The following is a 17,717-nucleotide window of genomic DNA, read 5'->3' as shown; positions in this document are numbered from 1 at the left end:
CCTGAAACGTGATAGCTTTGCACACTCTTGGCATTCTCTCAACCAGCTTCATGAGCTAGTCACCTGGAATGCATTTCAATTGACAGGTGTGCCTTGTTAAAAGTTCATTTGTGGAATTTCTTTCCTTCTTAATGCGTTTGAGCCAATCAGTTGTGTTGTGACAAGGTAGGGGAGGTATACAGAAGATAGCTCTTTTTGGTAAAAGACCAAGTCCATATCATGGCAAGAACTGCTCAAATAAGCAAAGAGAAACAATAGTCCATCATTACTTTAAGACATGAAGGTCAGTCAATCCGGAACATTTCAAGAAGTTTCTTCAAGTGCAGTCGCAAAAACCATCAGGCGCTATAATGAAACTGGCTCTCATGAGGACCGCCACAGGAAAGGAAGAGCCAGAGTTAGAAGAGACTTGTTTGGGCCAAGAAATACGAGCAATGGACATTAGACCGGTGGAAATCTGTCCTTTGGTCTGATGAGTCCAAATTTGCGATTTTTGGTTTCCAACCACTGTGTCTTTGTGAGACGCGGAGTAGGTGAATGGATGAGCTCCGTATGTGTGATTCCCACCGTGACGCATGGAGGAGGAGGTGTGATGGTGTGGAGTTGCTTTGCTGGTGACACTGTATGATTTATTTAGAACTCAAGGCACACTTAATACATCTAGATGTTCCGCTAGCGGAACACCACTCCAATATCCAATGATAAGGCGTGGCGCGAAATACAAACTCCTCAAAAATCCCAAAACTTCTATTTTTCAAACATATGACTATTTTACACCATTTTAAAGACAAGACTCTCCTTTATCTAACCACACTGTCCGATTTCAAAAAGGCTTTACAACGAAAGCAAAACATTACATTATGTCAGCAGAGTACCCAGCCACAAATAATCAGACACCCATTTTTCAAGCTAGCATATAATGTCACAAAAACCAAAACCACAGCTAAATGCAGCACTAACCTTTGATGATCTTCATCAGATGACACTCCTAGGACATTATGTTATACAATACATGCATGTTTTGTTCAATTAAGTTCATATTTATATCAAAAACCAGCTTTTTACATTAGCATGTGACGTTCAGAACTAGCATTCCCACCGAACACTTCCGGTGAATTTACTAAATTACTCACGATAAACGTTCACAAAAAACATAACAATTATTTTAAGAATTATAGATACAGAACTCCTTTATGCAATCGCGGTGTCCGATTTTAAAATAGCTTTTCGGTGAAAGCACATTTTGCAATATTCTGAGTAGATAGCTCGCCATCACGGGCTAGCTAATTTGACACCCACCAAGTTTGGTACTCACCAAACTCAGATTTACGATAAGAAAAATTGGATTACCTTTGCTGTTCTTCGTCAGAATGCACTCCCAGGACTTCTACTTCAACAACAAATGTTGGTTTGGTTCCAAATAATCCATAGTTATATCCAAATAGCGGCGTTTTGTTCATGCCTTCAAGACACTATCCGAAGGGTGACGAAGGGTGACGCGCGGACGCGTGTCGTGACAAAAAAAATCTAAATATTCCATTACCGTACTTCAAAGCATGTCAAACGCTGTTTAAAATCAATTTTTATGCGATTTTTCTCGTAAAAAAGCGATAATATTCCGACCGGGAGACGTCCTTTCCGTTCAAAGACTCAAAATCTAAAATGGACTCTTCACGTGCATGCGCGCACACCCGTCTCATTGTTCTCAGATCGACCACTTACCAAATGCGCTACTGTTTTTCAGCCATGGACAGCAGAGTCATCATTCAACGTTCTGGCGCCTTCTGGGAGCCTATGGGAGCCTTAGAAAGTGTCACGTTACAGCAGAGATCCTTTGTTTTGGATAGAGATGACAAAGAAGGCCAAGAAATGGTCAGACAGGGTACTTCCTGTACAGAATCTTCTCAGGTTTTGGCCTGCCATTTGAGTTCTGTTATACTCACAGACACCATTCAAGCAGTTTTAGAAACTTTGGAGTGTTTTCTATCCAAAGCTACTAATTATATGCATATTCTAGTTTCTGGGCAGGAGTAATAACCAGATTAAATCGGGTACGTTTTTTATCCGGCCGTGAAAATACTGCCCCCTATCCATAACAAGTTAACCAGCATGGCAACCACAGCATTCTGCAGCAATACGCCATCCCATCTGGTTTGAGCTTAGTGGGACTATAGTTTGTTTTTCAACAGGACAATGACCCAACACACCTCTAGGCTGTGTAAGGGCTATTTGACCAAGAAGGGGAGTGATGGAGTGCTGCATGAGATGATCTGGCCTCCACAATCACCTAACCTCAACCCAATTGAGATGGTTTGGGATGAGTTGGACCGCAGAGTGAAGGAAAAGCAGCCAACAAGTGCTCAGCATATGTGGGAACTCCTTCAAGACTGTTGGAAAAGCATTCCAGGTGAAGCTGGTTGAGAGAATACCAAGAGTGTGCAGAGCTGTCATCAAGGCAAAGGGTGGCTACTTTGAAGAATCTAAAATCTAAAATATATTTTGATTTGTTTAACACTTTTTTGGTTACTACATGATTCCATATGTGTTATTTCATAGTTTGATGTCTTCACTATTATTCTAGAAAATAGTCAAAATAAAGAAAAACCCCTTGAATCAGTACGTGTGTCCAAACTTTTGACTGGTACTGTACCTTTGTGTGCCTCCTTGTCTGTATACCTGCAGACAAAGACACAAAAGTGAGCAGTTCAATCATCTTCACCCAAAACAGCTAGCCTTCAACATATTCTTATGGCCTACATATTATTACCTCTCTGTTGATTGATATCCATTGAATTGTGTCCTTTTTCTGTTTAAGAAAGATTTGCACAATATGAAAAGATAGATGGTATCATCATAAAACAATATCAATTTAGATCATACAAGAAACAAACCTTCTTAAATTGAGGAGATCTTTATATTTTTCAGTTAAGTGTCTGCACCTGCTGTCCTTTCAAATTCAAATCCAAATGTTTCAGTTGAGCAGTTAGGTTCCTGCAAGAACCCCCACCAACTAAGGAGGTTCCTCGATGAACCCCACCTCATATGAGCTTCTTGGAAGAACCTTTTGGGGGGCATTTTCAGTGCCAGGAACCCTAAGGTTCATAGAACCCTTGTTGAACCCCACATTTTTTGAGTGTGGTGGACAGGAGGCCGCCGGATCAGCCTCCCACTGTGTATGCTGGGGGAAAGAGACGCCTGCACACACACACACACACACACACACACACACACACACACACACACACACACACACACACACACACACACACACACACACACACACACACACACACACACACACACACACACACACACACACACACACACACACACACACACACACACGAGGATAACGACAATACCCACCCAGAACCCTCTTTAAACAAGGCAGAACACAGTCTGGCATCAACACATACAGCAGAGGTGACCTGAGATTGAGGAGATGGCCTCAGCACAGTTACGATATCACATAGACTGGTCCCTGTGATGGCCATCTCTGGGAGAGGAGGTCTTGCATATGAAACTCCCTTAGGGACCGTGAGCAGGGGCACCTACAGTCCAGGGTAGAACACAGATTGTGTTTGCCTAACCAAAGTACTAACAAACACATTTTGTCAATGAGAGCCAGAGAAATGTAGTGGTGTTTGTATTCAGACGTACAGATATCAAGCAGAGATACATTATAGAGTAAATGCCTGTACAAGTAGACAAACTCAACATGGGAGATTGTTTGTTATATTGTCCTTGTTCTGCAGTAGGCTACAGCTAGACAGTTTATCTTGACAAGCGATAATCATTTCACTTGATGATATGGCTAATATCCTGTCTCTGCATCTCTATTTCTTGTGACAGCATTCTCGGACCTAATTCCACTAACGGATAGGGAAGGCTTTCCTTCTACTGCAGCACATAGTCATAAATGTCTCTCTGTAACAGTGTAACATGGCCCTCGAAAGTGCACTCAATTCTATTTCTCATTTCCCATTTCCCCAAAGGAAGTATTTCATGATTCACTTACAGCTGTACGACTGTTAAGTTTTAGTGATACTACAGTAAGTATGTGTATCTCTAATTTGGCTCTGTAGGCTAAATCAATCACATAGTGCCAGTCAAGTAGACCTATGCATCATTGTGCTGAATTAGGCGTTTATAAGAGCGTGGGCTTCTCCATGTCGGTTCTTCTACCTACTGCACACAGATCCTCATCCACTGTGCCATGTTATTTACCCTGTTAATACCACCATGGCTCTGGCCTAGCCCCATCACACCCCTATCAGAGATAGCCTGGGTCTGCGTCTCACTGGACAGATTGAAGTTTCCTGAGCCATTACCAGAGTAAAGTTATGCCTACATATCTGCAGCAGACACATGGTTTCAGTCTGCCAGATTGGCTGCATGTCTCAGGCTAAGAGTAGAGCGGAGCTCAGGCTGCAGAATCTGCAACACATTAACAAGATGTTCCTGTGCTCTTCTCGAGTCTATCCTCCAGATTCATGTTCAGCCATTGGAGCCCCAGGCTATTCATCTCCTAAAAAGGTCAATAAAGGCTAGTTGAGTCAGAGTTAATCTTCCAATGGGAGGTGCATTTACACATGAACAACCTGAAGTTGTGAACATATGCACACTCACACGTGCACTTAGACCTGCACACACACACACGCCCCAAAATGCACAGCATTGTCTTAGTCCATTAGTCCAGAAATGTTGTTGCAAAGGGTCCAGATGTTGTAAGCTGTTGCACTAAGATTCAGATTCACTCTCTTACTTTCCCCTAAGAGTAGAGAGGAAGGTATAAAGTTTGGTTGACTGACAGTTTCATAGGTCAGTGTAGCCATTTTTGTTCTTTAATCGGTTATTGTTTTTGTCCTTATTATGTTGCTCATACAGTACATACTAAATTCAAGTCAGATATCATTTTTCCCCCAGTGTATTTTAATAATGAAAAGACCTAGTTCAAATTGTAGTTTTGATTATGTAAATTCTAGCAAAGTGGGCCAGTGCTCCAATCGTCAAAGGCACATTTGGAAACGTGCCTATTTTTATAAGGTATTGACAGCACTGTTTTTAGTGTTTTCTCCCATAAGACTAAACAACTCTTTTTCTAGAACAAATACTTCAGTTGTGAAACTACAGAGAGATGTCATGAGTGTGGTGGTAGAAATGGGAAGTACTGGTTTTCATCTTATCAATTAGCTGGACTTTAATAGGCCCTGTATTATTACTGTGCATGAGTCTCTCTCAGGAGAAGTCTGCTAAGAGGTTTTCTGTTGGATGTGTGATTAACTTAACTTAAGTTTCTGTCTGAACTTCTAAAATGATTTGAACAAACCAAGCCTCATGCTGGCCTGAAGGTAGGTCCATACCTGGCTGCAACATGTTTTTCATTAGGTATTTTGTTGCAGGATTACAGGACTAGGCTTCGTTACAGGACTAGGCTTCATGTGCAGGGGAGCTGTAATATGACATCCTGGCTATTTTCTCTCCTTCCTATTCTTACTAAATCTTCCCAAACATGATGGTGGATGGGATGTCCCTCGGATCAGCCTCCCACGGTGTGTGCTGGGGGAAAGAGACGCCTGCTGTCTTGTGGGGCGCACACACACAGAGACACACACACACACACACACACACACACACACACACACACACACACACACACACACACACACACACACACACAAGGATAACGACAATACCCACCCAGAACCCTCTTTAAACAAGGCAGTCTAGCATCAACACACACAGCGGAGGTGACCTGAGATCGAGAAGATGGTCTCAGCACAGATACGATAGCATAAAGACTGGTCCCTGTGATGGCCATCTCTGGGAGGTGAGGTCTTGCATATGAAACAGGGGCACATACAGTCCAGGGTAGAACACTGATTGCGTATGCCTAACCAAAAAGATAAATTAAAGTTTATTTTGACAAACTGTAATAATTTCACTTGATGATATGGCTAATATCCTGTCCCTGCATCTCTATTTCTTGTGACAACATTCTCTGACCTAATTCCTGATCTTGTTCCAGTGCTCTTCTTGAGTCTGTCCTCCAGATTCATGTACAAACTAACAAACTAATCCAAAAAGTATGACTTCACTAACCCAAGACATGCTGGTAAACCAAGCTGGTTGGGAAATCAACAGCAAATCAACTTGCCAGTGTCCTCTGAATATTGCTGTAATTTAGATGACTTTACAGAAATGCACTCTATGATCCATCTTTGAGGTTAATACACTGAGTCCAGCCACCTCAACCTGATCAGTGGTCTGTGGCTAGGGGTTTTGTTTGGCCCATGACCAGCTTCCCCTTTCGAACCACCATCCATGTCTCTCTCCCCTGCTGTGTGTGTGTATGTGTGTGTGTGTGTGTGTGTGTGTGTGTGTGTGTGTGTGTGTGTGTGTGTGTGTGTGTGTGTGTGTGTGTGTGTGTGTGTGTGTGTGTGTGTGTGTGTGTGTGTGTGTGTGTGTGTGTGTGTTTGTGTGTGTGTGTGTGTGTGTGCGCGTGCGTGCGTGCAATTCAGTGGATGAGACACTGGTGAGGCTGGTGAATGGATCAGGCCCTCACGAGGGGAGAGTGGAGGTGTTCCACGAGAGACGCTGGGGAACGGTGTGTGATGACGTCTGGGACAAGAAGGACGGCGACGTGGTCTGCAGGATGCTTGGCTACAAAGGAGCCTTCGAGATCCATAAAACAGGCCGGTTTGGACAAGGTAAGCCTTTTGGCTGTTTTCATCTCTATCGAGATTTGAACTAACTACAGTGCAGACTGTGATAAACTTGTGGAGGCGGATTAGGATTTGTACCATTTGTTTTTGTAATTGTACTTTTTTACGGTGGGTATTAGTACACAAAGCATTTGAAAACTACTGAGATTCATATACATTTATAGGGAACATCATAGGAGCCAGATGCCATCAAAAATGTGCCAGTGGTAATATCCATCTGTTTCCTCTCTTATGACCTATTTTCCACAACTATCATTACATCATGCATACACACACATCTATGTTTGGTCCAATCAAAATATTATGGTGTATTAATATGATCTAGTTCAAATTAATCTGAAAAAAATAAAAAAATCTCATTCCAAGAACCATTCTTTAAAATTAACAATAATTTACATTTACTTTTGAGGATTAATTAAACAGTTGTAAATATGTCTTTCATAGACCCCATTTGCGAAGCAAAATGTTGTTCCTTTATTCTTGACCTCATCCTGACCCATATTTGTATCTATAATTATGTTAGAGATGACATTGTACATGGTCAATACAATAAATTATTCTCAAAATAAGTGTTGAGATGCTGGGTAAACCAGTTTAGGAGGCATGTCTAGTTAAAATAAACCCAACAGTGATATATTAGGCCCAGTCCAAACATCTGTGGTGAATGTATACTATACTATACTGGTCCTGGCCAAGTTTCCTTTTCAAGTTCATGCTGCACTCAAGATGTTTCAGTTATTCAATGTTATGTAGTTGGTGGTGCTCAAACTTGGAGTCTTCTCTCATCGTTGCTAAATGTGGTAGAATGACCTTAAAGCAGAAACTCTGATCATACAGAGTGTGTTTGCCAACATTCTGAGGGAAAATATTGCTCACACTCAAAGTTCAAAATGTTTCTGTGAACAAACGGATAGAGTAGATAGACGGTAGGCCTACTAGGTCCTGGTCCCTTCTCAACATTACTGCTGTTCATAAAGTATATGGAAAACAATATGGAACGATATTTCCATAGACACATAGGGCCTCCTTTGAGCATTAGTGATACTACTACATTTGAGGGAAGACACACAAATACATCAAATAAAATAGCTGAAATGGAGACATTAGTTCCTAACTACACACATAGTTCTCACTCTAGACGTATATTTATACGATATATCAGACAAGCCCTGGCATTAAAACGGTTGATGGTCTAGTCTGCGGCCTCCAGCCAGTGTAGAATATATTAGGCCTCTTATCTTTCATCAAGTCCGTCTATGAATCCCCTCACCAGTACACAGCCCCTGATAGGCCTATGGGAATGAGGCCCACATGCACATCTGTAAACTGTCATCTTAGAGTGAAAGAAATGAATGTCTGATTCAGGATATAAAAAGCATATTGTACTTTTTGTGCTCGTTATGTTGCCAGCACTCGAATATAACCTTGAAGCAAACGAAGACCAGGAATTATAACGTGAAATCTGATTCAAATGTGGGATAAGACAGACATGCTTATGCTAATGTTAACTTTGTGGGAACCTTTTGTGGGGAGAGTGATATCGTTATGACATATTGCATTTAAAACATATATTATTCTGGATTGGTTTGATAAACAGTATACAGTGAGCATAAAAAACATTAAGAACACCTTCCTAATATTGAGTTGCACCCCCTTTTGCCCTCAGAACAGCCTCAATTCGTCTGGGCATGGACTCTACAAGGTGTCAGGGTTGCTGGCCCATGTTGGCTGGATGTCCTTTGGATGGTGGACCGTTCTTGATTCACACGGGAAACTGTTGAGCGAGAAAAACCCATCAGCGTTGCAGTTGTTGACACAAACCAATGTGCCTGGCACCCACTACCAAAGCCCGTTCAAAGGAACTTACATTTTTTGTCTTGCCTAATCACCCACTCAATGGCACACATACCCAATCCATGTCTCAAGGCTTAAAAATCATTCTTTAACCTGTTTCCTCCCCTTCATCTACACTGATTGAAGTGGATTTAACAAGTGACATCAATAAAGGATCATAGCTTTCACCTGGATTCACTGTGGTTTTCCTGCATGTATATTATCCCTTGTTGTTATAAATCAAACAAAGTTGTAGTTATGTTAGGCATACAGTGCATTCGGAAAGTATTCAGACCCCTTGACTTTTTCCACATTTTGTTACGTTACAGCCTTACTCTAAAATTTATACATTTTTTAAAATCAATCTACAGACATTACCCTATAATGACAAAGCGAAAACGTGTTTTTTAGACATTTTTGAAAATGTATTAAAATAAAAAAAACAGAAATACCTTATTTACATAAGTATTCAGACCCTTTGCTATGAGCCTCGAAATTGAGCTCAGGTGCATCCTGTTTGCATTGATCATTCTTGAGATGTGTGGCGGATGAATCAGAATTAGTTGGGTAACATAGATAATTAAGATGTTTTATTTGCATAATATGCGTATGTGAGATACTTGTCATTAGAATGTATCACTTTGGACTATGGTGTTGGCAGTTGCACTTCTTCCCTTAGCTAGGGCTCAGTCACTTGGGGCCCAGAGAGGGGAGAGGTCAGGCTTGTCTTTTACATGTCCCTGGTGCAATGCAGAATATCAGAAAGGGAAGAGGACAGAATGGAACATTGTCTTCATATGTGAATGTGTCTTTACCTATTCTTAAACCATGTGAAGGGATGGCGTGATTAATGGGGAACCAATTACTTGTCTCCACAATGTCTGTGCGCAAGTCACACCCTCCTGTGGCATTGGGGGAAGGTGTATGGCAGTGTCTGGAACCATTGTATGTCCCCTCTGATGTTTCACTTATCTTGGGATAGTGTATGACCTAGAGGCTCACTCCCCTCAGTGAGCATGTCCAGGAGTGGAGTCAAGAGGGGGTTTACTTGAGATGGGAGTATCTAGAGTTGTAAATTGATTTATGCCATTGGATGAGATGGTGTTTTTGTGCTATACCGTACCAGGAACAGGATTAGAACCTCGTCATAGGGACCAAACTGAACGATAATTTATAGTGAATGCTATCTGGCTAAGGGATACTCCTTTCTCAATTATAAAGTCCCTTTGTGAACTGTTTCTAAGATCTGTGGTTCGTCATGAAGGTTGAGAGGGGTGTATCTTGGCTATAAAAGATCTTTGTACTTTTGTGTTGACACTTTTCAATGGTTCATTAGAGATAGCTCATCATTGAAAGTCAAAGTGATTTGGAAAGCTCTTATTATTAAAGATGTAGTTTAAGTATAACTCTGACTGGTGTGTGAAGTTTGTAACTCTCCTCATTTGGTAATGCAGAAATTAGCCACCACAGATGTTTCTACAAATTGATTGGAGTCCACCTGGGATAAATTCAATTGATTGGACATGATTTGGAAAGGCACACACCTGTCTATGTATGGTCCCACAGTTAACAGTACATGTCAGAGCAAAAGCCAAGCCATGAGGTCAACGGAATTGTCCGTAGAGCTCAGAGACAGGATTGTGTCAAGGCACACATCTGGGGAAGGGTACCAAAAAATGTCTGCAGCATTGAAGGTCCCCAAGAACACAGTGGCCTCCATCATTCTTAAATTGAAGAAGTTTGGAACCACCAAGACTCTTCCTAGAGATGGCCGCCGGCCAAACTGAGCAATCAGGGGAGAAGGGCCTTGGTCAGGGAGGTGACCAAGAACCCAATGGTCATTCTGACAGAACTCCAGAGTTCCTCTGTGGAGATGGGAGAACCTTCCAGAATGACTGCCATCTCTGCAGCACTCCACCAATCATGGTAGGGTGGCCAGACGGACGCCACTCCTCAGTAAATGCACATGACAGCCCACTTGGAGTTTGCCAAAAGGCACCTAAAGGACTATCAGACCATGAGAAACAAGATTCTCTGGTCTGATGAAACCAAGATTGAACTCTTTGGCCTGAATGCCAAGTCTCACGTCTGGAGGAAACCTGGCAACATCCCTACGGTGAAGCATTGTGGTGGCAGCATCATGCTGTGGTGATGTTTTTCAGCGGAAGGAACTGGGAGACTAGTCAGGATTGAGGGACAGATGAACGGAGCAAAGGACAGAGAGATCCTTGATGAAAAACTGCTCCAGAGGGCTCAGGACCTCAGACTGGGGTGAAGGTTCACCTTCCAACAGGACATTGACCCTAAGCATACAGCCAACACAAGGCAGGAGTGGCTTTGGGACAAGTCTCTGAATGTCCTTGAGTGGCCCAGCCAGCGCCCGGACTTGAACCTGATCGAACATCTCTGGAGAGACCTGAAAATAGCTGTGAAGCGATGCTCCCCATCCAACCTGACAGAGTTTGAGAAGATCTGCAGAGAAGAATGGGAGAAACTCCCCAAATACAGGTGTGTCAAGCTTGTATCATCATACCCAAGAAGACTCGTTGCTGTAATCGCTGCCAAAGGTGCTTCAACAAAGTACTGAGTAAAGGGTTTGAATACTTATGTAAATGTGATATTTCAGTTTTTTTATATTTATACATTAGCAAAATGTTTCCAAAATCTGTTTCTGCTTTGTCATTATGGGCTATTGTGTGCAGATTGATAAGGAAAAACACTATTTAATACATTTTAGAATAAGGCTGTAACGTAGCAAAATGTGGAAAAAGTCAAGGGGTCTGAATACTTTCCGAATGCACTGTATATTTAAGGTCCTATGTCTTTCTCAAACCTGCTTATTTGGCAAGTAGGTAAATTACATTGGACACAGTGTATTTTACGTTAGTTATCTTTTGTTTGTTTTGAATCCAATCCTTCAATTACCCTCAACCCCTCCCATCTATCTCTGAAGACCATGCAGTTTTGTTTTCTATTTGCCGTATATTTTTAACTGTGCTGTTTCACAAATGTTCTGAACCTATACATAACGATTGAAAGTTAATTTTTTTCTCAAACCCAATGATGAATTCAGTGTCCCACGTCTACCATTGTAACTCACAACTCATTATCATGAACAATGGAGTTCCTAAGTTTGTGTTCATACGTTGGACATTCATTTTGCACATCATTCTTCAGACAGCAATTATTATTTATGCCATCGAGAGATTTAGACTGGGTCTTGAAATTATTTTAATTTGGACCGAGAAACAGGCACTGGAGGGGGCTGTCTCGTATGTTTGTCGGCCTCTCAGTTCTGTCTTCAATGTAATTGATACCACAATAAACCCAATTTCAGACAGAGATTCCATGCCAGTGGTCCCCTCTGGTGGCTCTTGGCTACCCTGCCTGGTGCTTGTGGACAGGGGAGAGGAGAGAGGAGAGGCTTGCGCCAGTCTCCAGAGCCTCTGTGTTTGTGGAGCCATGACATGCTCTCATCCCTCTGCCAGATATCTGCCTCACATTAACGCTTCCAAGGGCTCTCAGAGGAGAGTGGTGTGATGAATAAGAGGATCCTGAGTATGACCAGACCAGACTCTGCTATCACACTCTCTTTCATTCAGATAAAGGCTGTGATTTAAGAAGAAAAACAATAGAATAGCAGAGCCTGATACTTGGCCGCCCGTATATTCCCTCCCTGTATATCCCTCCTTTATCATCTTAGCTGTAAACCATACTTTTCTGTAAGTCCTGAATACTGGAGTCGATCTGGATGTTTTTTTATTAATAACAGTGGGAGGCTGAGAGGACAAATGTGCACTGCTAGGTTAATCTTGACTAAAGAATTTCTGCCCTCTCCATTTCTCTCGCTCTCTCTCTCTCTCTCACTTTCTTTCTTTCTTTCTCTCTCTCATTTTCTCTCTCTCACTTTCTTTCTTTCTTTCTTTCTTTCTTTCTCTGTCTCTCTTTCTCTGTCTCTCTTTCTCTGTCTCTCTTTCTCTGTCTCTCTCTCTCTCTCTCTCTCTCTCTCTCTCTCTCTCTCTCTCTATCTCTACAGGTACTGGGCTCATCTGGATGGATGATGTGGCCTGCGTTGGGAACGAGGACACCATTCACCAGTGCAAGTTCTCAGGCTGGGGTAAGACAAACTGTGGGCACGTGGAGGATGCGGGGGTGACATGCAACACCTAACACCCACCACTTGAACCCCCACCGAGTTCAGTTACAAACTGCTGAGATTAGTTGCAGTTGACAGGCAGCGTGAGGTAGAGCAGAGGAGCTGTATCCTGCTGTCCTACACCCACCCACCGCTGTGGGCAACTGATTTGACAGTTATGTGCAAACATGCTTTGATTTCAGACCCCTTAGGGCCTCTTGGATGGCTATTGTTCATGTAAAGTAGGTTTATCAATAGCAGATACTTCTTAGCTGAACTAGATTCAGTGCCAAAAATGGACCAACTTAAAAAATGGTCAGTCACAAATGTTTGTCAAATTTTTGATAGATAAAGCGATTACAAAGAAAAGAAAGAGGAAGAGATGCCATTTTAAATGGATGTATGACTTGGCCCTAGTATGATTTATTGGTTTGTGTCTGACAATTTTACTATTTCTGCCTGTAGAGCCAAGCATTGTTTTTATCATCATGAATGAGAGTCTCTCTCTCTCTCTCTCGTTTTTGCTTCTCCCTCCAACAGTTTTTTTATTGTTAGAGCGCAGCCAAAAATGTCACCCTCTTCATCGATAATTGCATGGGCGGTTTGAAGATTGACGCTTGGTTTATGTATGGAAACCATGACTCTAACGATAAGTAAGACAAATTACAGCCTAAGAGGGCAAGTTACAGTTTGGGGAAAATAAAGTGAAATGGTAAAACATGCACAATGAATTGAGATTTCTCACAGGAAATGAAACAGGGAAATATGTATTATTGTGTGAAATAAACAAAACCAAGCCCTGATGTAAGATACTTTCACATGTAAATCACGTGTTGACATGATATGATGGCTGTAAGAAAAATATTTCTGTAGATGATCCCTTGCCAAATATTGATTTGGGATAAACAATGAAATGTGCTGAGGTCCTGAGGACTAGGTTTGATCCACTCTCAGACTCTCAGAATCTGGACTACCTCAGTATTTCATCTGGAGCAGTGGAACAGCTCCCCTCAGAAATGATCCTCACTTTTATCAACTTAGGTTCACGCGCAGACAAGTGCTATAGAGGTGTTGCAATGCACTCACTTTCTAAGCCAACAGCCAAGGAGACTACCTTACAATCTCTATATATTTTCACTCAGACTGATCATGCTTCCCTCTTGGGAAAGGTCCTTCAACAGAAAAGAAAGGAGAAAAAATGTTTTCTACCTAAAATATTTTCATACAAAACATTTATTCTGGTTTTGTAGAAATATATATTCCTACAGTACGTGATCATCTCTATTATAATCCTGTCTCAAATATTCAACCAGGGTGCAGTTAGTCTGTGAACATAGCAGAGGTTATTCTTGCATGGATCTTCAACTGTGCTGGAAATGAATCACTGTCATGCAATGCTTTTTCGCATACATTTAAGGGAGCAGACTGCACACATTTGCTTTGTATAATAGGGACCACAAACCCAGGTTCCCACTTTAGGAACATACTATCAAATGCCAGGATAGTATGATTGGTATGTGAAGTCGAGATTGGTTGATTTGTTATACTATGGTTATACTTGGTTGTACTGTGGCCCTAATCACCACTTTTATTGGACAAAGGGACTGCTGAGGAATGTAAATGTCTGCTTATCGATTGTTCTGGTCATAACACCCAGACAACAATACCTGAAGTAGTATGAAATAGATAAAGAAATACAGTGAATATGTGACAAGAATATTTCAAATGTCCATTCGACAATACTTTTTACTAGATTTTTCAGATTTTTAAATTGTTCATGTACCATGGAAATAATAAAATATACATTTGTTTATACATGTGGACTCGATTATTTTCTGATGAAGATGAAAATGGTTGAGACAGTTCAGTAGAAAGCTAAGTAATCCTAGCCCATACCCTAGATACAGTACATCAAGAGAACATGTGAGGAGAGATAGAGGAAGTTGGGTATGTCATCTCTGCTTTGACAAATGAGAAGCAATTACCTTAAAAGTGGTTCCACATGAAGGACGAAAATAGAAATGATTGCTGGAGAATCACCTGATCACCTCAGCATATGGTGAGCCCAGGGAGAACAAAGACCCTGAATTACGGCTGAGGGAAAGATGCTTCTAATCAATGTTTGAACTTTTATTGGAGGAAACATTTCTTTGGAAGGTAATAGAACATATTTCAGTTTGCTTTGTGAAATGTTTGGGTTAATCTGTTTCATACACTCCCATTGTGAAAAGTCCTTAGCATCTGGAACGGTGTCAAATTATTTTCTACCCTCAGTTTTATGTCAAACGCAGACAAACAACAAGTATTTTATTTGAGGACAATTTTTCTGAAGTGATAATTCAGGGGAAGTCACAGATGGACACAGGAAACGTTGGACTCCATTATCCTCTATAGTTCCCAGAGGACCTCTCTCTCTGGCATTAACATCCATGACTGTCACATTGAGTCAGCTCTGTAAGAGGGGTTTGAAATAACAGTGCAACCATGTATAGAGATTTTGTGCAAGGGGTAGTGGGCTCAATAACTATACCTCTTCAGTCCATTTATAGAAAGAAACTACATTGTTCAGAGCAGTTTAGCACGAGCACGTCACAGAACCCAGCGGGAGGAAGAGCAGTTCCAGTAATCAGCACTGCTAGAAGTGTAAGCTACCCCAGAGCCCTCCTGAACTCCCCCATGTGCCCATGTGTATTTTGGACAGGATAAGTTCTATAAGAAAGAGTCCTCCCTTGAGATTTGACAAAGGCTGTTTGCTATTGTAAACTAGAGAGAGTTATCGGTGGCTGTTGGCCTGGATTTCCTGAACAATCTTCCGTCTCCTGTGTCTGGGAGGATGAATGATTGAATGTTCAGATGAAGATGCTGCTGAGAGCTGTGTTGGAACACACATTCTGTCAACATGTCCATATAGCTACAGAATTGATTAATATACAGCACCAGTCAAAAGTTTGGACACACCTACTCATTCAAGGGTTTTACTTTATTTTTACTATTTTCTACATTGTAGAACGATAGTGAAGACATCAAACTATGAAATAACACATATGGAATCATGTGGTAAGCCAAAAATATTTTAGATTCTTCAAAGTAGCCACCCTTTGCCTTGATGACAGCTTTGCACACTCTTGGCATTCTCTCAACCAGCTTCATGAGGAATGCTTTTCCAAGTCTTGAAGGAGTTCCCACATATGTTGAGCACTTGTTTGCTGCTTTTCCTTCACTCTGCGGTCCAACTCATCCCAAACAATCTCAATTGGGTTGAGGTCGGGTGTTTTGGAGGTTCAGGTCATCTGATGCAGCACTCCTTCTTGGTCAAATAGACCTTACACAGCCTGGAGGTGTGTTGGGTCATTGTCCTGTTGAAAAACAAATGATATTCCCACTAAGCGCAAACCAGATAGATGGCGTATCACTGCAGAATGCCGTTGTAGCCATGCTGGTTAAGTGTGCCTTGAAATCTAAATAAATCACTAACAGTGTCACCAGCAAACCACCACCACACCTCCTCCTCCATGCTTCACGGTGGGAATCACACATGCAGAGATGATCCATTCACCTACTCTGTGTCTCACAAAGACACAGCGGTTGGAACCAAAAATCTCAAATTTGGACTCATCAGACCAAAGGACAGATTTCCACCAGTCTAATGTCCATTGCTCGTGTTTCTTGGTCAAAGCAAGTCTCTTCTTCTTATTGGTGTCCTTTAGTAGTGGTTTCTTTGCAGCAATCCGACCATGAAGGCCTGATTCACGCAGTCTCCTCTGAACAGTTGATGTTGAGATGTGTCTGTTACTTGAACTGCAATTTCTGAGGCTGGTAACTCTAATGAACTTATCCTCTGCAGCAGAGGTAACTCTGGGTCTGCCTTTCCTGTGGCGGTCCTCATAAGAGCCAGTTTCATTATAGCGCCTGATGGTTTTTGCGACTGCACTTGAAGAATCTTTCAAAGTTCTTGAAATGTTCCGTAGTGACTGACCTTCATGTCTTAAAGTAACGATGGACTGTTGTTTCTCTTTGCTTATTTGAGCAGTTCGTGCCATAATATGGACTTGGTCTTTTACCATAAAGGGCTATCTTCTGTATACCACCCCTACCTTGTCACAACACAACTGATTGGCTCAAACGCATTAAGAAGGAAAGAAATTCCACAAATGTACTTTTGACAAGGCACACCTGTTAATTGAAATGCATTCCAGGTGACTACCTCATGAAGCTGGTTGAGAGAATGCCAAGAATGCGCAAGCTGTCATCAAGGCAAAGGGTGGCTATTTTGAAGAATCTCAAATATATTTGAATTTGTTTAACATTTTTTTGGTTACTACATGATTCCATGTGTTATTTCATAGTTTTGATGTCTTCACTATTATTCTACAATGTAGAAAATAGTACAAATAATTAAAAACCCTTGAATGAGTAGGTGTGTCCAAACCTTTGACTGGTACTGTATGTACACTGGATATGATCCAAAATACTGTAAAGCTAAACAATAAGCCATACATGGTCAAAATGCAGTTGATTATTCAAGTAAAACAATGGACAAATAAACCATGTCTACAGAACAATGTTTGACATTGAAAACATGCATAAAATTATTAAATTGTGGATTTCCACAAATCTACCCAATTTGAGCAGAGCCGGGGACAGCTCCTTCTCCCCAACCAGAGCCTATGCTGAGGTTTGACCAAGGAACACACTCTACTTTTCTATAAAACCAACCACAACATGTAGCAAGCACAGAAAAATTTGCTAATTTCCCTCTGAGGTTTATTTGAACATTTGTTTTCTAACCAAGGTACTGTGTTCTTCATTTTACACTATGTTTCTGCTATATCAGGTTGAAGGAAAGAGAGGAAACTACATGTAGCCTGGCGGGTAGGAGAGTTGTGCCAGTAACAGAAAGGTTGCTGGATCGAATCCCTGAGCTGACAAGGTAAACATCTGTTGCTCTGAGCAAGGCAGTGAACCCACTGTTCCCTGGATGCTGATGACGTAGATGTTGATTAAGGCACCACTCTGAAATGTAG

The 17,717-nt window shown here is 41.5% G+C and overlaps 1 protein-coding gene across 1 annotated transcript in view; it reads left to right on the top strand.

Moving 5' to 3' along the window:
- The window catches only part of LOC115192821 (scavenger receptor class A member 5), a 49,029-nt gene extending 34,521 nt beyond the window's left edge, over positions 1-14,508 (top strand). The window contains exons 8-9 of the mRNA XM_029751700.1: positions 6,522-6,710; positions 12,595-14,508. Coding sequence (XP_029607560.1) covers positions 6,522-6,710; positions 12,595-12,728 — 323 coding nt within the window. The 3' untranslated portion in view covers positions 12,729-14,508. The remainder of the gene's footprint in view (positions 1-6,521; positions 6,711-12,594) is intronic.
- The last annotated feature ends 3,209 nt before the right edge of the window (positions 14,509-17,717 follow it).

Source organism: Salmo trutta, chromosome 1 (assembly GCF_901001165.1).
Source record: "Salmo trutta chromosome 1, fSalTru1.1, whole genome shotgun sequence".
Taxonomy (NCBI): Eukaryota; Metazoa; Chordata; class Actinopteri; order Salmoniformes; family Salmonidae; genus Salmo; species Salmo trutta.
Note: the sequence above shows the minus strand (reverse complement) of the source record. Positions and strands in the feature narration are given on the sequence as shown.